Genomic DNA, 19,225 nt, shown 5'->3' with positions numbered 1-19,225 from the left:
ATATTAGGCTACTAGGGTTCTTACTTAGCGTTTTGGTGTACTGAAAAATACTCTGTCCTTTTTCTGCCATTTTTTTTACCTGGCTGGCTACACACAGTGTGCAGGTTATTACCAGTAGGAGATGGGCTTCTATCATTCTAGATGGGCTTCAATCTAAAAGGTAGCTAGCTAGCTGGTCAGCTAGCAAATATGAAACGGATTGCAGTGACAAGGGTTGACAGCTGTATGAGTTAACCATTTACACAACGCATGCTGCAACCTTTTGTAATTGTAATGTAGTTTGTTTTTTAGTGGCTGGCTTCCAACAATAGCTGAATTTGCAGAGCTAGCGGGCACCAATTACGTTTCGGTGGCGTTTGCTATAATCTTTGCTATCGTCAGTTTACTCAAGATCGGCACACAGGTGCTTCAAAGTCCCCAAGCGACAATTTAGCTTTTGCAACGAGACCATTAAATATATTTAAGACAATGGTAGAGTAGTTCTGTTCCGTTTGGAGTTCAGTTTATAGCTAACCGTATCACAGGAACGTCGAAGCACTACAGCTACATGCTGATCTTGGCATAAACAGACGATAACAAATATTCCATCTTTGACGACTCCACATAAATTGAATAGGTACTAGCTAGCTTGCTAGCTAATGTTTGCTTTAGTTTGCTCGCTGGCTGTGCAAATTCAGCCATTGTGTGTGTGTGAACCCTGACAACATAAAACATAATTATGGTGCGATTGACTGGAATAACCTCACGTTAGTTACGTGTATTAAGTGCCTTTCAGACGGTAGACACGAACCCTGTTACCTTGCCAGTTAAGGAACACACAACATTGCATCGCTAGTTTCTCTCATTGATTCAAATAGCTGCAAACACTGGTTGATGTTACTGTAGCTAGCTAGCAAACATCAACTAACATAATGTGACCTGTAATAGAATGCCACGAAAATGAAGACTGGTGACGGTTATTAAATGTGTTTTCTTGTATTGAGTGGTAGACTCCGTCAGATTCCCACACATGCACAGTACCTGCATCTTGTGCCACTGCTGAGGGTTGGGAGGCAGTGGATAAACCATTGTGAGGCAAAGGGTGGGGGTCGCAATCTTTTGAAACTTAAAAACGAGCTAATAAGTGTCTACAATTAGCGCAAGTGCTTTCATTGAGTATTATTAATATTATTGAAATTACATAGTTATGTTTCCAGTGATATATTGGGGGGTACAAATCATATTTTTCCCAGGATGGGGGGGGGTTGTGTCCCCCCTTCCCCCCTGGGATTTCGCCTGTGGATCAAGGCATCAGCGCTCGTAACGTCGTATTCCACCGGATCTCTCATCACACCCGCACCACACACTAGAATACTGCAGCACCGTTTCCCCTGCCATAAACCCTCACATTGGTGCCACAAAAAAGAGAAGATGGCGATGTATAGGTTTTTGTGTGCTGTTTTTGGATATTGATTAGCGATTTTCAAGGATGCAAATAAATTCCAAAATATGTGTGGAGTTTTTAGTTCAGATTATTTGTTTGAAATATGTGATCTATAAAGAGAGTTTTATAATCGCGATATTCACTTTTTGGGTTTGAATAGTGTGAGAAAACAACAATATATTTGGTGAGAATCACAAAATAGGGTACACAATTATTTATAGCTCTTAAAGGGGCAGTAGCCTACATGGGGTATACAGATTTAAATTACAGCATTATTTAATATGCAGTTATTCTACTGCTATTTATTATGTTACTAATAATATTTAAACGTTAATTGTGTATTCTGATTAAAATTATTATACCTCATCTTTTAACTAAATAAAAATATTTTGCTTCCAATATGTAAGCAGGTCAAATCAAATTTTATTTGTCACATACACGGTTAGCAGATGTTAATGCAAGTGTAGCAAAATGCTTGTATATATGAGCTCTGTCAGAACGTGTTAGGCAGACCACAATATAGGTGAAGTCAACTGGCAAACGAGTTGCATTTTTGAACAGTGATAGTCAAAGCGACCTTTAGCCTATCCCATGAGTGTTTGCGAGTTATATGACATATCAGATCTGTTGTAAGAGAATGCTGAACAACAGAGTTAGACACGCCGATCCAAACATTTCCATAACGGTGTCATCGCTTGGTCTGTCCATCTACATTTGGAATCAGTGTTACGGATCTACCAGACCTAGAACTTTTCCATCCCAGGCCAAATATGAGTGAAATCAAACCTACCGATCCAGCAGCCACTAACGCTGGAGAGGAAAAGGACTGGACAGCATCAGCCTGTTCTGACAGTTTAAAAACAAGGAAACCTAGAACCGTAAGTTATACATTTTTACATTTGCAGCTGTTTGCAATTTTGCCTATAAAATAACTATCTTCACGTATACAATATTGCTAATTTATTTGACAAAAACTTTTGCTTTATAATCTTGTTTTCCAAATAGCCCAAACCCCAGAATGCCGTGACAATCGCCGTCTCCTCTCGAACCCTTTTCAACATGGATGAGGAACGGAAGATCTATCAGGAAGAGGGAGTCGAGAAGTATATGGCCTACATGAATCAACAGGAGCACGAGAATGAGCCACTCATGCCAGGTGTTGCGTTTCCCCTTGTGAAGGTATATTAGAGGGATTGAATTAACTAAAGATTTGGCCTACTTGCATGTCTGCATATGGGAGTATAAGAGGGTGGGGTTGCACTACGACTTCATATAGATTCTGTATTGTGGGTGAAAATGAAACTTCATTCACTGTTGCCAATGTCTTTAGGCCTAGATGGAATTTGTGTAATGCATCAAGAATAGTGTTTTGCTCAGAATTACAATAGGCAATAGTGTTTCCCACAATTATGCACACCATCTATACATGAATGCATGAATGACACTTTGGCAGAATATTCTTGTTTTTCCCTATTTAAACTGTTCTACACTCTTAGAAGTAAAGGTGCCTGGAAGAACCTTTAGGGTTGCCACACCTACAGAACCTTTCCAGTTGAAAAAGGTTTCCTTGAGGAACCCCTCTGAAAAGTTCATTCGAGGAACCCTTGTGTAAAGGTTTGAAAAGGAATATTTTTGTGATGGGAGGTATTCAATGTTGAGCCTTTTTGATAATATATTGTAGAGGTGCCTGTCTATCAGATTGGATGCGTGGCTTATTGGAGCCGTGGCTTTCAGTCTAATACAGACCAGCCAGGTTGTATTTGGTCTAATACAAACCAGCCAGGTTGTAGATGGTCTAGTCTAGTACAAACCAGTCAGGTTGTAATTGGTCTAGTACAAACCAGTCAGGTTGTAGTTGGTCTAGTCTAGTACAAACCAGTCAGGTTGTAATTGGTCTAGTACAAACCAGCCAGGTTATAGTTGGTCTAGTCTAGTACAAACCAGTCAGGTTGTAGTTGGTCTAGTCTAGTACAAACCAGTCAGGTTGTAATTGGTCTAGTCTAGTACAAACCAGTCAGGTTGTAATTGGTCTAGTACAAACCAGCCAGGTTGTAGTTGGTCTAGTCTAATACAAACCAGCCAGGTTATAGTCGGTCTAGTCTAGTATAAACCAGCCAGGTTATAGTCGGTCTAGTCTAGTACAAACCAGTCAGGTTGTAATTGGTCTAGTACAAACCAGCCAGGTTGTAGTTGGTCTAGTCTAGTACAAACCAGCCAGGTTATAGTCGGTCTAGTCTAGTATAAACCAGCCAGGTTATAGTCGGTCTAGTCTAGTACAAACTAGCCAGGTTGTAGTTGGTCTAATACAAACCAGCCAGGTTGTAGTTGGTCTAATACAAACCATCCAGGTTGTAGTTGGTCTAATACAAACCAGCCAGGTTGTAGTTGGTCTAATACAAACCAGCCAGGTTGTAGTTGGTCTAATACAAACCAGCCAGGTTGTAGTTGGTCTAATACAAACCAGACAGGTTGTAGTTGGTCTAATACAAACCAGTCAGGTTGTAGTTGGTCTAATACAAACCAGCCAGGTTGTAGTTGGTCTAATACAAACCAGCCAGGTTGTAGTTGGTCTAATACAAACCAGCCAGGTTGTAGTTGGTCTAATACAAACCAGCCAGGTTGTAGTTGGTCTAATACAAACCAGCCAGGTTGTAGTTGGTCTAATACAAACCAGTCAGGTTGTAGTTGGTCTAGTCTAGTACAAACCAGCCAGGTTGTAGTAGGTCTAATACAAACCAGCCAGGTTGTAGTCGGTCTAGTCTAATACAAACCAGCCAGTTTGTAGTTGGTCTAATACAAACCAGCCAGGTTGTAGTTGGTCTAGTCTAGTACAAACCAGCCAGGTTGTAGTTGGTCTAGTCTAATAGAAACCATCCAGGTTGTAGTTGGTCTAGTCTAGTACAAACCAGCCAGGTTGTAGTTGGTCTAATACAAACCATCCAGGTTGTAGTTGGTCTAATACAAACCAGCCAGGTTGTAGTTGGTCTAATACAAACCAGCCAGGTTGTAGTTGGTCTAATACAAACCAGCCAGGTTGTAGTTGGTCTAATACAAACCAGACAGGTTGTAGTTGGTCTAATACAAACCAGTCAGGTTGTAGTTGGTCTAATACAAACCAGCCAGGTTGTAGTTGGTCTAATACAAACCAGCCAGGTTGTAGTTGGTCTAATACAAACCAGCCAGGTTGTAGTTGGTCTAATACAAACCAGCCAGGTTGTAGTTGGTCTAATACAAACCAGCCAGGTTGTAGTTGGTCTAATACAAACCAGTCAGGTTGTAGTTGGTCTAGTCTAGTACAAACCAGCCAGGTTGTAGTAGGTCTAATACAAACCAGCCAGGTTGTAGTCGGTCTAGTCTAATACAAACCAGCCAGGTTGTAGTTGGTCTAATACAAACCAGCCAGGTTGTAGTTGGTCTAGTCTAGTACAAACCAGCCAGGTTGTAGTTGGTCTAGTCTAATAGAAACCATCCAGGTTGTAGTTGGTCTAGTCTAGTACAAACCAGCCAGGTTGTAGTTGGTCTAGTCTAATACAAACCAGTCAGGTTGTAGTTGGTCTAGTCTAGTACAAACCAGCCAGGTTGTAGTTGGTCTAGTCTAATACAAACCAGTCAGGTTGTAGTTGGTCTAGTCTAATACAAATCAGCCAGGTTGTAGTTGGTCTAGTCTAATACAAACCAGCCAGGATGTATTTGGTCTAATACAAACCAGCCAGGTTGTAGTTGGTCTAATACAAACCAGCCAGGTTGTAGTCAGTCTAGTCTAATACAAACCAGTCAGGTTGTAGTTGGTCTAGTCTAATACAAATCAGCCAGGTTGTAGTTGGTCTAGTCTAATACAAACCAGCCAGGATGTATTTGGTCTAATACAAACCAGCCAGGTTGTAGTTGGTCTAATACAAACCAGCCAGGTTGTAGTTGTTCTAATACAAACCAGCCAGGTTGTATTTGGTCTAATACAAATCAGCCAGGTTGTAGTTGGTCTAGTCTAATACAAACCAGCCAGGTTGTATTTGGTCTAATACAAACCAGCCAGGTTGTAGTTGGTCTAATACATACCAGCCAGGTTGTTGTTGGTCTAATACAAACCAGTCAGGTTGTAGTTGGTCTAGTCTAATACAAACCAGTCAGGTTGTATTTGGTCTAATACAAACCAGCCAGGTTGTAGTAGGTCTAATACAAATCAGCCAGGTTGTAGTTGGTCTAGTCTAATACAAACCAGCCAGGTTGTATTTGGTCTAATACAAACCAGCCAGGTTGTAGTCGGTCTAGTCTAATACAAACCAGACAGGTTGTAGTTGGTCTAATACAAACCAGCCAGGTTGTAGTCGGTCTAGTCTAATACAAACCAGCCAGGTTGTAGTTGGTCTAGTCTAGTACAAACCAGCCAGGTTATAGTCGGTCTAGTCTAGTATAAACCAGCCAGGTTGTAGTCGGTCTAGTCTTGTACAAACCAGCCAGGTTGTAGTTGGTCTAATACAAACCAGCCAGGTTGTAGTTGGTCTAATACAAACCAGCCAGGTTGTAGTTGGTCTAATACAAACCAGCCAGGTTGTATTTGGTCTAATACAAACCAGCCAGGTTGTAGTTGGTCTAATACAAACCAGCCAGGTTGTAGTCGGTCTAGTCTAATACAAATCAGCCAGGTTGTAGTTGGTCTAGTCTACTACAAACCAGCCAGGATGTATTTGGTCTAATACAAACCAGCCAGGTTGTAGTTGGTCTAATACAAACCAGTCAGGTTGTAGTTGGTCTAGTCTAGTACACACCAGCCATGTGGTAGTTGTTCTAGTCTAATACAAACCAGCCAGGATGTATTTGGTCTAATACAAACCAGCCAGGTTGTAGTTGGTCTAATACAAACCAGCCAGGTTGTAGTTGGTCTAATACAAACCAGCCAGGTTGTAGTTGGTCTAATACAAACCAGTCAGGTTGTAGTTGGTCTAGTCTAGTACAAACCAGCCAGGTTATAGTCGGTCTAGTCTAGTATAAACCAGCCAGGTTGTAGTTGGTCTAGTCTAGTACAAACCAGCCAGGTTATAGTCGGTCTAGTCTAATACAAACCAGCCAGGTTGTAGTTGGTCTAGTCTAGTACAAACCAGCCAGGTTATAGTCGGTCTAGTCTAGTATAAACCAGCCAGGTTGTAGTCGGTCTAGTCTTGTACAAACCAGCCAGGTTGTAGTTGGTCTAATACAAACCAGCCAGGTTGTAGTTGGTCTAATACAAACCAGCCAGGTTGTAGTTGGTCTAGTCTAATACAAACCAGCCAGGTTGTAGTTGGTCTAATACAAACCAGCCAGGTTGTAGTTGGTCTAATACAAACCAGCCAGGTTGTAGTTGGTCTAATACAAACCAGCCAGGTTGTAATTGGTCTAGTCTAATACAAACCAGCCAGGTTGTAGTTGGTCTAGTACAAACCAGCCAGGTTATAGTTGGTCTAATACAAACCAGCCAGGTTGTAGTTGGTCTAGTACAAACCAGCCAGGTTATAGTTGGTCTAATACAAACCAGCCAGGTTGTAGTTGGTCTAATACAAACCAGCCAGGTTGTAATTTGTCTAGTCTAATACAAACCAGCCAGGTTGTAGTTGGTCTAATACAAATCAGCCAGGTTGTAGTTGGTCTAGTCTAATACAAACCAGCCAGGATGTATTTGGTCTAATAGAAACCAGCCAGGTTGTAGTTGGTCTAATACAAACCAGCCAGGTTGTAGTTGGTCTAATACAAACCAGCCAGGTTGTAGTTGGTCTAGTCTAATACAAACCAGCCAGGTTGTAGTTGGTCTAATACAAACCAGCCAGGTTGTAGTTGGTCTAATACAAACCAGCCAGGTTGTAGTTGGTCTAATACAAACCAGCCAGGTTGTAGTTGGTCTAATACAAACCAGCCAGGTTGTAATTGGTCTAGTCTAATACAAACCAGCCAGGTTGTAGTTGGTCTAATACAAACCAGTCAGGTTGTAGTTGGTCTAGTCTAGTACACACCAGCCATGTGGTAGTTGGTCTAGTCTAATACAAACCAGCCAGGATGTATTTGGTCTAATACAAACCAGCCAGGTTGTAGTTGGTCTAATACAAACCAGCCAGGTTGTAGTTGGTCTAATACAAACCAGCCAGGTTGTAGTTGGTCTAATACAAACAAGTCAGGTTGTAGTTGGTCTAGTCTAGTACAAACCAGCCAGGTTATAGTCGGTCTAGTCTAGTATAAACCAGCCAGGTTGTAGTTGGTCTAGTCTAGTACAAACCAGCCAGGTTATAGTCGGTCTAGTCTAATACAAACCAGCCAGGTTGTAATTTGTCTAGTCTAATACAAACCAGCCAGGTTGTAGTTGGTCTAATACAAACCAGCCAGGTTGTAGTTGGTCTAATACAAACCAGCCAGGTTGTAGTTGGTCTAGTCTAGTACAAACCAGCCAGGTTGTAGTTGGTCTAATACAAACCAGCCAGGTTGTAGTTGGTCTAATACAAACCAGTCAGGTTGTAGTTGGTCTAATACAAACCAGTCAGGTTGTAGTTGGTCTAGTCTAGTATAAACCAGCCAGGTTGTAGTTGGTCTAGTCTAATACAAACCAGTCAGGTTGTAGTTGGTCTAGTCTAGTATAAACCAGCCAGGTTGTAGTTGGTCTAATACAAACCAGCCAGGTTGTAATTTGTCTAGTCTAATACAAACCAGCCAGGTTGTAGTTGGTCTAATACAAACCAGCCAGGTTGTAGTTGGTCTAATACAAACCAGCCAGGTTGTAGTTGGTCTAGTCTAGTACAAACCAGCCAGGTTGTAGTTGGTCTAATACAAACCAGCCAGGTTGTAGTTGGTCTAATACAAACCAGCCAGGTTGTAGTTGGTCTAGTCTAATACAAACCAGCCAGGTTGTAGTTGGTCTAGTCTAGTACAAACCAGCCAGGTTGTAGTTGGTCTAATACAAACCAGCCAGGTTGTAGTTGGTCTAATACAAACCAGCCAGGTTGTAGTTGGTCTAGTCTAGTACAAACCAGCCAGGTTGTAGTTGGTCTAGTCTAATACAAACCAGACAGGTTGTAGTTGGTCTAATACAAACCAGCCAGGTTGTAGTTGTTCTAGTCTAATACAAACCAGTCAGGTTGTAGTTGGTCTAATACAAACCAGTCAGGTTGTAGTTGGTCTAGTCTAGTATAAACCAGCCAGGTTGTAGTTGGTCTAGTCTAATACAAACCAGTCAGGTTGTAGTTGGTCTAGTCTAGTATAAACCAGCCAGGTTGTAGTTGGTCTAATACAAACCAGCCAGGTTGTAATTTGTCTAGTCTAATACAAACCAGCCAGGTTGTAGTTGGTCTAATACAAACCAGCCAGGTTGTAGTTGGTCTAATACAAACCAGCCAGGTTGTAGTTGGTCTAATACAAACCAGCCAGGTTGTAGTTGGTCTAATACAAACCAGCCAGGTTGTAGTTGGTCTAATATAAACCAGCCAGGTTGTAGTTGGTCTAGTCTAATACAAACCAGCCAGGTTGTAGTTGTTCTAATACAAACCAGCCAGGTTGTAGTTGGTCTAATACAAACCAGCCAGGTTGTAGTTGGTCTAATACAAACCAGCCAGGTTGTAGTTGGTCTAGTCTAATACAAACCAGCCAGGTTGTAGTTGGTCTAGTCTAGTACAAACCAGCCAGGTTGTAGTTGGTCTAATACAAACCAGCCAGGTTGTAGTTGGTCTAATACAAACCAGCCAGGTTGTAGTTGGTCTAGTCTAGTACAAACCAGCCAGGTTGTAGTTGGTCTAGTCTAATACAAACCAGACAGGTTGTAGTTGGTCTAATACAAACCAGCCAGGTTGTAGTTGTTCTAGTCTAATACAAACCAGTCAGGTTGTAGTTGGTCTAATACAAACCAGTCAGGTTGTAGTTGGTCTAGTCTAGTATAAACCAGCCAGGTTGTAGTTGGTCTAGTCTAATACAAACCAGTCAGGTTGTAGTTGGTCTAGTCTAGTATAAACCAGCCAGGTTGTAGTTGGTCTAATACAAACCAGCCAGGTTGTAATTTGTCTAGTCTAATACAAACCAGCCAGGTTGTAGTTGGTCTAATACAAACCAGCCAGGTTGTAGTTGGTCTAATACAAACCAGCCAGGTTGTAGTTGGTCTAATACAAACCAGCCAGGTTGTAGTTGGTCTAATACAAACCAGCCAGGTTGTAGTTGGTCTAATATAAACCAGCCAGGTTGTAGTTGGTCTAGTCTAATACAAACCAGCCAGGTTGTAGTTGTTCTAATACAAACCAGCCAGGTTGTAGTTGGTCTAATACAAACCAGCCAGGTTGTAGTTGGTCTAATACAAACCAGCCAGGTTGTAGTTGGTCTAGTCTAATACAAACCAGACAGGTTGTGTCATCGTTTCTTAATCCCTGAAAACACACTCACACACACACACTCTGCAGGCTCTGATGACGGTAAACTCCAGACTGAGGCAGCTCTACCCCGACAGTGAGGAGCTGTTTGACATCGTCCTGATGACTAATAACCACGCCCAGGTCGGGGTGCGCCTCATCAACAGCATCAACCACTACGGTCCGTAAAACACGCATACAACGCGCTTTGACACGCTTACTGCAATGTTACAGCCACATCTACGATGTTATAAGACACACCTGTTTTGTAATGCAAAGTATGGGGCCTGTTAAAAACCCTATCTCAATCCCTCTCTCTGGCCCTGGTACACAGAGGCACAAACTTTAGAGAGAAACTCCAGCCCAGCAGCGGTTACCATCCCCTGGCTTCACACCTCTTGCCCTGACTACTCTGTTGCTAGGGGGTTGCAAAAGGCCCTTCCAGAACTCTCTTCCCCGATTAGATTCATGTGACCTGGTCAGTCAATCATAAGCTGTACCTGGTGGGGATTTCAAACCCCAACACAGTCTGTGCTTTTGTTGAACTTAGGGTTGCAGAGACAACATGTCATAAGAACCATGTACCACTTCAACTAATATCTGGACCTTCTACATGGACAATCCTGCCTCTGGACATTTCCTGATCAAGCATCTTTGACACTATACACTATCAACACTACTAGTTCCCTCCTTTGTAAAGTTGTGTGTGTGTCTGTTTGGTGAATAGGCAATAAAGTGTGGATTGTGTGCATCCCTATCTCCTGCTTGTTATCAGTCGTCTTACCGGGACTCTGGGACAGTTGTACCTATATATTTAAACCAGCACCAGTTGGTGGTGCTCTTTCTCGGGGTCCATTGAATGATTGGACATCCAATTTAAAAGGTACAATATGCAGAAATCGCTCCGTCATTTCCTTGTTGCTAAAATTCGAAACAAACAGACAGTCATTGTATCTAAACTGCTGTGAAATACATTTTCCATAAACAAAAATATTGTATTTTCACCTGGTATACAAAACCGAAAGTAAAAGATGAAAAAAATGTACTTAACGGGAAGCATACAAATAGAAGATATCTACCGCTTGTTAGACTTGCTTTCAATGAGAATGAAAGATCTATAACTCAAATTTCTATGTGCATTTGGTTGGGTCACCAAAAAGTTACATATTGCAGCTTTAATGCTGCTCCTTTGACCAAATATGTTGTTTTTATTGTTTAGGCCTCTTGTTCTTGATATGTAGTGGCCATCTTTGGCCACCACCCTGATGACTTTACATCACATTTCTATATGGTGATAATGTTTTTGTTGTTTCGTCTGACAGATTTAACCATTGAGAGATTCTGTATGACTGGAGGGAAAAGCCCCATTGGCTATCTGAAGGCCTACATGACCAACCTGTACCTCTCCAAGGATGGAGAGAAAGTCACTGAGGCCATTGAGGAGGGTAGGTGGTGATGACACTGTTTTTTAGCCTCTAGAGATTTAACTTGTTTAGCTTAGCAATGGTGCTAAGTCAACAACTGTAGATGTACATTGTGGTAACACGTTATAGTATAGCCTATAGATATAATGCATGGATGATGCTGTTGTAATAGGTTGTGACTCATTGTAATGGCTGGAATGGAATCAATGGAACATAGTCAAACATGTGGTTTCCATGTGTGATGTGTACGATACCCTTCCGTTTATTCCATTCCAGTCATTACAATGAGCCTGTCCTCCTGTAGCTCCTTGTACAACATCACGACACTTCCAGGAAAGCTTGTGAAACAGACCAAACAGTTCAGGCCGGGGTTTGAGAAGTCAATGAGAGAAGTGAAGAATTATTCCTTAGTTGTTCATTAAGGCACATCCTAGATTGGAGCCAATGTCTTAAGTAGTTGAACGTGTTATTATCCTAACTTTGTGAAAATGACACATTTACATTTTCGTCAAAACCTACTTTAAACTGAAGGAGTGGCTTTGATTTGACATCCTGCAGATGTGTAGTTCGGCGTGAGACAACTTAGACCTGATGACATGTATTTACGCATGAGATGAGTTAGCCAATGTCACCATGACACGGCCTGCAAGTGATTAATTACATACGTGTGTGTGTGTGTGTGTGTGTGTGTGTGTGTGTGTGTGTGTATATATATATATATATATATATATATACATACATACATACACACATACATACATACACACACACACACACACACACACACACACACACACACACACACACACACACACACACACACACACACACACACACACACACAGTTCGTGGGAAGTGACAAAAAGCTCTTATAGGACCAGGGCGCAAATAATAATATAATAATAATCAATCATTTTGCTCTTTACTTTGTCATCTAACATATAAAACCTGGGGCGGCAGGGTAGCCTAGTGGTTAGAGCGTTGTACTAGTAACTGGAAGGTTGCAAGTTCAAACCCCCGAGCTGACAAGGTACAAATCTGTCGTTCTGCCCCTGAGCAGGCAGTTAACCCACTGTTCCTAGGCCGTCATTGAAAATAAGAATTTGTTCTTAACTGACTTGCCTAGATAAAAATTTTTTAAAAACTTGTTCATTGAAAATTGTGAATAATTCACCACAGGTTAATGAGAAGGGTGTGCTTGAAAGGATGCAATGTTGGGTTGTATTGGAAAGAGTCTCTGTCTTTTCCCACTCACAGTCTGTGCCTGTATTTAGTTTAGTGATGGCTGAGAATCCACTCTCACATAGGTACAGTACGTGGTTGCAAAGGGCTTAACTGCGCTATTTGCCAAGGATACTCTGAGCGCAGCCCAATCCAGCCCAACCCAATCCAGCCCAACCCAATCCAGCCCAATCCAGCCCAACCCAATCCAGCCCAACCCAATCCAGCCCAATCCAGCCCAACCCAATCCAGCCCAACCCAATCCAGCCCAACCCAATCCAGCCCAATCCAGCCCAACCCAATCCAGCCCAATCCAGCCCAATCCAGCCCAACCCAATCCAGCCCAATCCAGCCCAACCCAATCCAGCCCAATCCAGCCCAATCCAGCCCAACCCAATCCAGCCCAATCCAGCCCAACCCAATCCAGCCCAATCCAGCCCAACCCAATCCAGCCCAATCCAGCCCAACCCAATCCAGCCCAATCCAGCCCAATCCAGCCCAACCCAATCCAGCCCAATCCAGCCCAATCCAGCCCAATCCAGCCCAACCCAATCCAGCCCAATCCAGAAATCTGCCAGTGGCTTTTGATTAAATTTTCACAGAAGGCCTGCAATTTCAATGAGGCTCTCTTGTTCAGATATCGGTAAGTGGACTGGAGGCAGGGCATGAAAGGGATAACGAATCCAGTTGTTTGGGTCATCCGTTTCGGGAAAGTACCTGCGTAATTGTGCACCAAACTCACTCAGGTGCTTCGCTAAATCACATTTGACATTGTCTGTAAGCTTGAGTTCATAGTCACACAAAAACATCATCCAATGATGGAAAGACCCATGTTTAATCCGTGTTAATGCTGACAGAGAAGAGCTCCAACTTCTTAATTATAGCCTCAATTTTGTCCCGCACATTGAATATAGTTGCGGAGAGTCCCTGTAATCCTAGATTCAGATCATTCAGGCGAGAAAAAACATCACCCAGATAGGCCAGTCCTGTGAGAAACTCGTCATCATGCAATCGGTCAGAGAAATGAAAATTATGGTCAGTAATGAAAACTTTACGCTCGTCTCTCAATTAAAAAAAAATGTGTCAATACTTTTCCCCTTGATAACCAGCACACTTCTGTATGTTTCAAAAGCTTTACATGGTCGCTGTCCATATCAATGCATAATGCAGAAAATACACAAGAGTTCAGAGGCCTTGCTTTAACAAAGTTAACCATTTTCACTGTAGTGTCCAAAACATCTTTCAAGCTGTCAGGTATTCCTTTTCTAGCAACAGCCTCTTGGTGGATGCTGCAGTGTACCCAAGTGGTATTGAGAGCAATCCACTATGTCTCCCTGTCATGACTTTTGCGCCATCAGTACAGATACCAACACATCTTGACCACCAAAGTCCATTTGATGTCACAAAGCTGTCCATTACTTGAAAAATATCCTCTCCTGTTGTCCTGGTTTCCAGTGGTTTGAAGAATCAAATCAAAGCTGTCACGTGCGCTGAATACAACAGGTGTAGACCTTACAGTGAAATGCTTACTAACAGGCTCTAACCAATAGTGCAAAAAGGTATTAGGTGAACAAAGGTAACTAAAGAAATAAAACAACAGTGGAAAATTACAGTAGCGAGGCTGTATACAGTAGCGAGGCTATAAAAGTAGCGAGGCTACATACAGACACCGGTTAGTCAGGCTGATTGAGGTAGTATGTACATGTAGATTTGGATAAAGTGACTATGCATATATGATGAACAGAGAGTAGCAGTAGCGTGAAAGAATGCAGATAGCCCGGTTAGCCAATGTGTTGGAGTACTGGTTGGTCAGCTCAATTGAGGTAGTATGTACATGAATGTATAGTTAAAGTGACTATGCGTATATGATAAACAGAGAGTAGCAGCAACGTAAAAAGAGGGGTTGTGGGGACACACAATGCAAATAGTCAGAGTAGCCATTTGATTACCTGTTCAGGAGTCTTATGGCATTTTTGTCCTAGACTTGGCACTCCGGTACCGCTGACATGCGGTAGTAGAGAGAACAGTCTATGACTGGGGTGGATGGGGTCTTTGACATGTTTTAGGGCCTTCCTCTGACACTGCCTGGTGTAGAGGTCCTGGTTGGCAGGCAGCTTAGCCCCAGTGATGTACTGGGCCATACGCACTACCCTCTGTAGTGCCTTGCGGTCAGAGGCCAAGCAATTGCCGTACCAGGCAGTAATGCAACCACTCTCGATATTGCAGCTGTAGAACCTTTTGAGGATCTCAGGACCCATGCCAAATCTTTTTAGTTTCCTTAGAGGGGAATAGGCTTTGTCGTGCCCTCATCACGACTGTCTTGGTGTGTTTGGACCATTCTAGTTTGTTATTGATTTGGACACCAAGGAACTTGAAGCTCTCAACCTGCTCCACTACAGCCCCGTTGAAGAGAATGGGGGCATGCTCCGTCCTCCTTTTCCTGTAGTCCACAATCATCTCCTTAGTCTTGATTACGTTGAGGGATAGGGTGTTATTCTGGCAACACCCGGACAGGTCTCTGACCTCCTCCCTATAGGCTGTCTTGTCATTGTTGGTGATCAGGCCTACCACTGTTGCGTCGTCTGCAAACTTAATGATGGTGTTGGAGTCGTGTCTGGCCATGCAGTTGTGGATGAACAGGGAGTACAGGAGGGGACTGAGCACGCACCCCTGGGGAGCTCCAGTGTTTAGGATCAGCATGGTAGATGTGTTGCTACCTACCCTCACCACCTGGGGGCGGCCCGTCAAGAAGTCCAGGATCCAGTTGCAGAGGGAGGTGTTTAGACCCAGGATCCTTAGCTTAGTGTTGAGCTTTGAGGGCGCTTTGGTGTTGAACGCTGAGCTGCTTAATTCTTGCTCCAAAAACTCCCGCTGCTTATTTTTCAAATTGGCATGTTTGTTTCTAAATGTCTGCGTAAGAGTGAAGGATTCATCGAGTTGTGACATAGTACTTTTGCACATATAACACAATGTGGATGAGGAAAGGCACTACTCCCAATATAAGTGAACCACAAATCAATGTAGTTCTCATCATATTAGCGCCTCCTCAATGGTCCAACGTCCTGTTGTTCAGTGCTTTCCCAGACAAGGGGGCAGTAGCTCTTCGGCTGCATCGGATTCACAACTGTCAGTGTTCATAATAGCTGAGCTAACAACAAATTTAAAATTACTGATGCTAGCATTGGATGTGGTTGTGGAAGCAGAACAACTTGTGTCGTCGACAGGTACAGATGTAGTACTGCTGGTAGTAGCAGTACTACCAGTAGAGCTGGTATGTGTCTCTATGGACGCGGGCCTTACTTTTTTTTTAACCATTTATACATTTTCAAGTCAACGGAATGAGTGGAATTAGTGGAATTCCCGTTAGAGAGTAAGGGTTAATGTGATTGGATGTTAATTTGACTAGGCTACCTGTATTTGACATTGTGTTACTTCGCTGATCACTAAATGGTTTAATTTTATTTTTGCCAGTGAAACAAGGCTACTAATTGTTTTTTTATTTTCATTTTAAAAATTGTGAATCAGATATTTATTTGTCGTACCCCCGACGGCATTACGTGTACCCCAGTTTGGGAAAACCTGCACTAGACACTATTTATGGGGGTTATTAGTAAGAATTAAATCAATCAATAAGAATATAACAAGGTTCTTCACATTTTGAGATCAGTTGAGTCATCTTAAAATCAATAATTATACTCTTAAATTGATCTGAGGCCTGAAATGGCCAATCCAGATTCAAATCAATTCCTAGGACAAGGACCAGGGGTTGGCTGCTTCGAGCAACAAATAAATTCCAGCAACAAAAAAATGTGTATTCTGGTTTATGGACACGTTTCTTTGGAACAGAAATATTTAAAGATTATTAACTATTATTAATATTTAAAGATTATGAGATTATTTGTTATGAGAATGTATAAAACCCTAATAATATTTTATAAACAGGCATTGCTGCAGCGACCATGTTTGCATCTGGAGATGTGGAGAACCAGCTGTCCGACACACAGCTGAAAGTAGCTTTTGACGGAGACGCAGTCCTCTTCTCTGATGAGTCGGAGATCATCGCGAAACAACGTGGCCTGGATAAGTTCTTTGAGCACGAGCAGGAGTTTGAGAACATACCTCTTAAAAAGGTGATCACGAGAGGACTCTGAAGTACTGCATGTCTACATTTTATGTAAATGTTTGACATTGTTTTTTTTCTTCAGATTTCCTTATTTGGAGTCTCCTACACTGTTAGAAAAAAATGGGCTATCTACAATGTAAAGGGGTTATTTGGCTGTCCCCATAGGAAACCGTTTTTGGTTCCAGGTAGAACCCTTTCCACAGAGGGTTTTACATGAAACTCAAAAGGGTTCTACCCGGGACCAAAAAGGGTTCTACCGGGAACCAAACAGGGTTATCCTGTGGGGACAGCCGAATAACCCTTTTGTAACCCTTTTTTATAAGAGTGTATATAGGGGTTATAGATTTTCAACTAACTAGCAACCAACTTTTTAACTAACTGTCACACTATCCCTAATCCCTTAATTGTACCAAGTTGTTGCAAATCAACATTGGCAGTTAATATCTTGGTGATAGTTTGAACATCTTAAGACCATCTATAAAAGAGGACTGTCCCAATAACCCATTGATATGTATTATTTACTTAGATTTTGGACAAAAGTAAAAACAATGCTATGCTAACCCTATGTCTCATTTGTTTCTCTCAGGGTCCCTTGAAGTGTTTCCTGGAGGTGCTGGGGAAGCTCCAGAGAAAGTTCTACGCCAAGAACGAGCGTATGACCTGCCCCATTCGTACCTACTTGGTAACAGCCCGCAGTGCAGCCAGCTCAGGGGCCCGTGTCCTCAAGACGCTCAGGAGCTGGGGCCTGGAGATCGACGAAGCCCTGTTCCTAGCCGGGGCCCCCAAAGGGCCTCTCCTGCAAATGATCCGTCCCCACATATTCTTTGACGACCAGATGTTCCACATCGAGGGAGCCAAGGAGCTGGGGACCATCGCTGCACACGTGCCTTATGGGATCGGACAGAAGTATCACAAGGGGGAACTTATTGAGCAGCCTGACAAAGATGTCAAAGACAAGAAGTAAAGAGCCTCCTAGTGGTGGGTAGATATCATATGTTATGCAAATGCTTAGTTGCACACAACCCTGTCATCAGCTGTAGGACCTTTATTGTTTATCAGAATTTTATATTATTTCTCTTTTTTACACATTATTACAAACATCTTTATCAGAGAATGTTGTATCAACAGGAGAAAAAAACACATTGTTTAGGACTGTAGATGTAATACTCACATCAGGGACCAATGTCACCTAATGTTCTCTGTCATGAGGAGAGAAAGGATCACTTTCCTACAATCCTCATCACCATCACATTGTAGTCTTTAATAGTATTTGGTCAAATATGTAGTTTTTTTAATGAAAATGTCATAGGGTGTTCAAATTTTACACATGAAAGTATATTTAGAAAAGTGTATTTTATATCTTTAGATATGTGCACTTTAGTGCACTAACAAGGTAGAATGGTTATTGATATGAAGCGCTGAAAAAATATATGCGTTTTGGTTTTACTGCACACCATACAAAACAGACATTAACACATTATTTATTTATTATTTACACTTAGATGCAGTCGGGATCTTAAGCACTTACAAACTCGTACCATATTATACGAATTGCATTTTTTTTTTGCAGGACATGACATATCATACAAAATGGATGATGTAGTACACAATTGTGCATATTTTTCGGGGACCCATTTTGGCTCGTGAGGACGACTTTAAAAAATATTGTCTGAAATGTACTGAACTTTAGAAGCAAAACTTCAATGTTCAATCCCCCTTTACTATCCATGCATTGTTCTAATCTATTTCATTTTCTTATTCCATTTAATAATACTTGTTTTTAGATGCAAGAAACCTCACCTTGCTCTTAGTAAAGCTGTATTAGGCTATATGTTATATCAAAACCTCAAGCAAGCTAGTTCAACATATCTGTTTCACGAGTAAAATGTTACGTGTCAGGCGTTCTGTTTCAAATAGTTTACAGCTGAATATACACAATGTTTTGTTTATTTTTTTCAGTTTTAACTGAACCTAAAGGGTTCTATATATAAATGCAATATATAAAGTGTTTTTCCCATGTTTCATGAGCTGAAATAAAAGATCCCAGAAATGTTCCATACACACAAAAAGCTTATTTCTCTCAAATGTTGTGCACAAATTTACATCCCTGTTAGTGAGCATTTATCCTTTGCCAAGATAATCTATAAATCTGACAGGTGTGGCATATCAAGAAGCTGATGATACAGCATGATCATTACACACCTTGTGTGCACCTTGTGCTGGGGAAAATAAAATGTGCCGTTTTGTCACACACACAATGCCACAGATGTATGAAGTTTTGAAGGAGCATTCAATTGGCATGCTGAATGCAGGAATGTCTACCAGAGCTGTTGCCAGAGAATTGAATGTTCACTGCTATACCATAAGCCGCCTCCAACGTTGTTCTAGAGAATTTGGCAGTACGTACAACCGGCCTCACAACCGCAGACCACGTCAGCCAAGGACCTCGACATCCGGTTTCTTCACCTGTGGAATCGTCTGAGACCAGTCAACCGGACAGCTGATGAAACTGAGGAGTATTTCTGTCCCCAGTAAAGCCCTTTTGTGGGGAAAAACTCAATCTGATTGACTGGGCCTTGCTCCCAAGTGGGTGGGCCCACGCCCTTGCCCAGTCATGTGAAATCCATAGATTAGGGCCTAATGAATCTATTTTAATTGACTCATTTCCTGATATGAACTGTAATAG

The 19,225-nt window shown here is 42.0% G+C and overlaps 1 protein-coding gene across 1 annotated transcript; it reads left to right on the top strand.

Moving 5' to 3' along the window:
- Positions 1-2,004: 2,004 nt before the first annotated feature.
- LOC110522547 (cytosolic 5'-nucleotidase 1A) lies at positions 2,005-18,608 on the top strand. The gene is made up of 6 exons (XM_036976154.2): positions 2,005-2,301; positions 2,429-2,602; positions 9,823-9,952; positions 11,094-11,216; positions 16,359-16,546; positions 17,126-18,608. Exons 1-6 carry the CDS (start codon positions 2,194-2,196, stop codon positions 17,501-17,503), a joined length of 1,101 nt encoding a protein of 366 aa, XP_036832049.2. The 5' UTR covers positions 2,005-2,193; the 3' UTR covers positions 17,504-18,608.
- The last annotated feature ends 617 nt before the right edge of the window (positions 18,609-19,225 follow it).

This window comes from Oncorhynchus mykiss, chromosome 4 (genome assembly GCF_057628025.1).
Source record: "Oncorhynchus mykiss isolate SJ-2025 chromosome 4, ASM5762802v1, whole genome shotgun sequence".
In the NCBI taxonomy this organism is placed as follows: domain Eukaryota; kingdom Metazoa; phylum Chordata; class Actinopteri; order Salmoniformes; family Salmonidae; genus Oncorhynchus; species Oncorhynchus mykiss.
Note: the sequence above shows the minus strand (reverse complement) of the source record. Positions and strands in the feature narration are given on the sequence as shown.

Coding starts and splice junctions, on each gene's coding strand:
- LOC110522547 (XM_036976154.2), top strand. CDS start 2,194: ATGAGTGAAATCAAACCTACCGATCCAGCAGCCACTAACGCTGGAGAG. Junction 2,603..9,822: donor TTGCGTTTCCCCTTGTGAAG/GTATATTAGAGG, acceptor CACACTCTGCAG/GCTCTGATGACGGTAAACTC. Junction 9,953..11,093: donor CAACAGCATCAACCACTACG/GTCCGTAAAACA, acceptor TTCGTCTGACAG/ATTTAACCATTGAGAGATTC.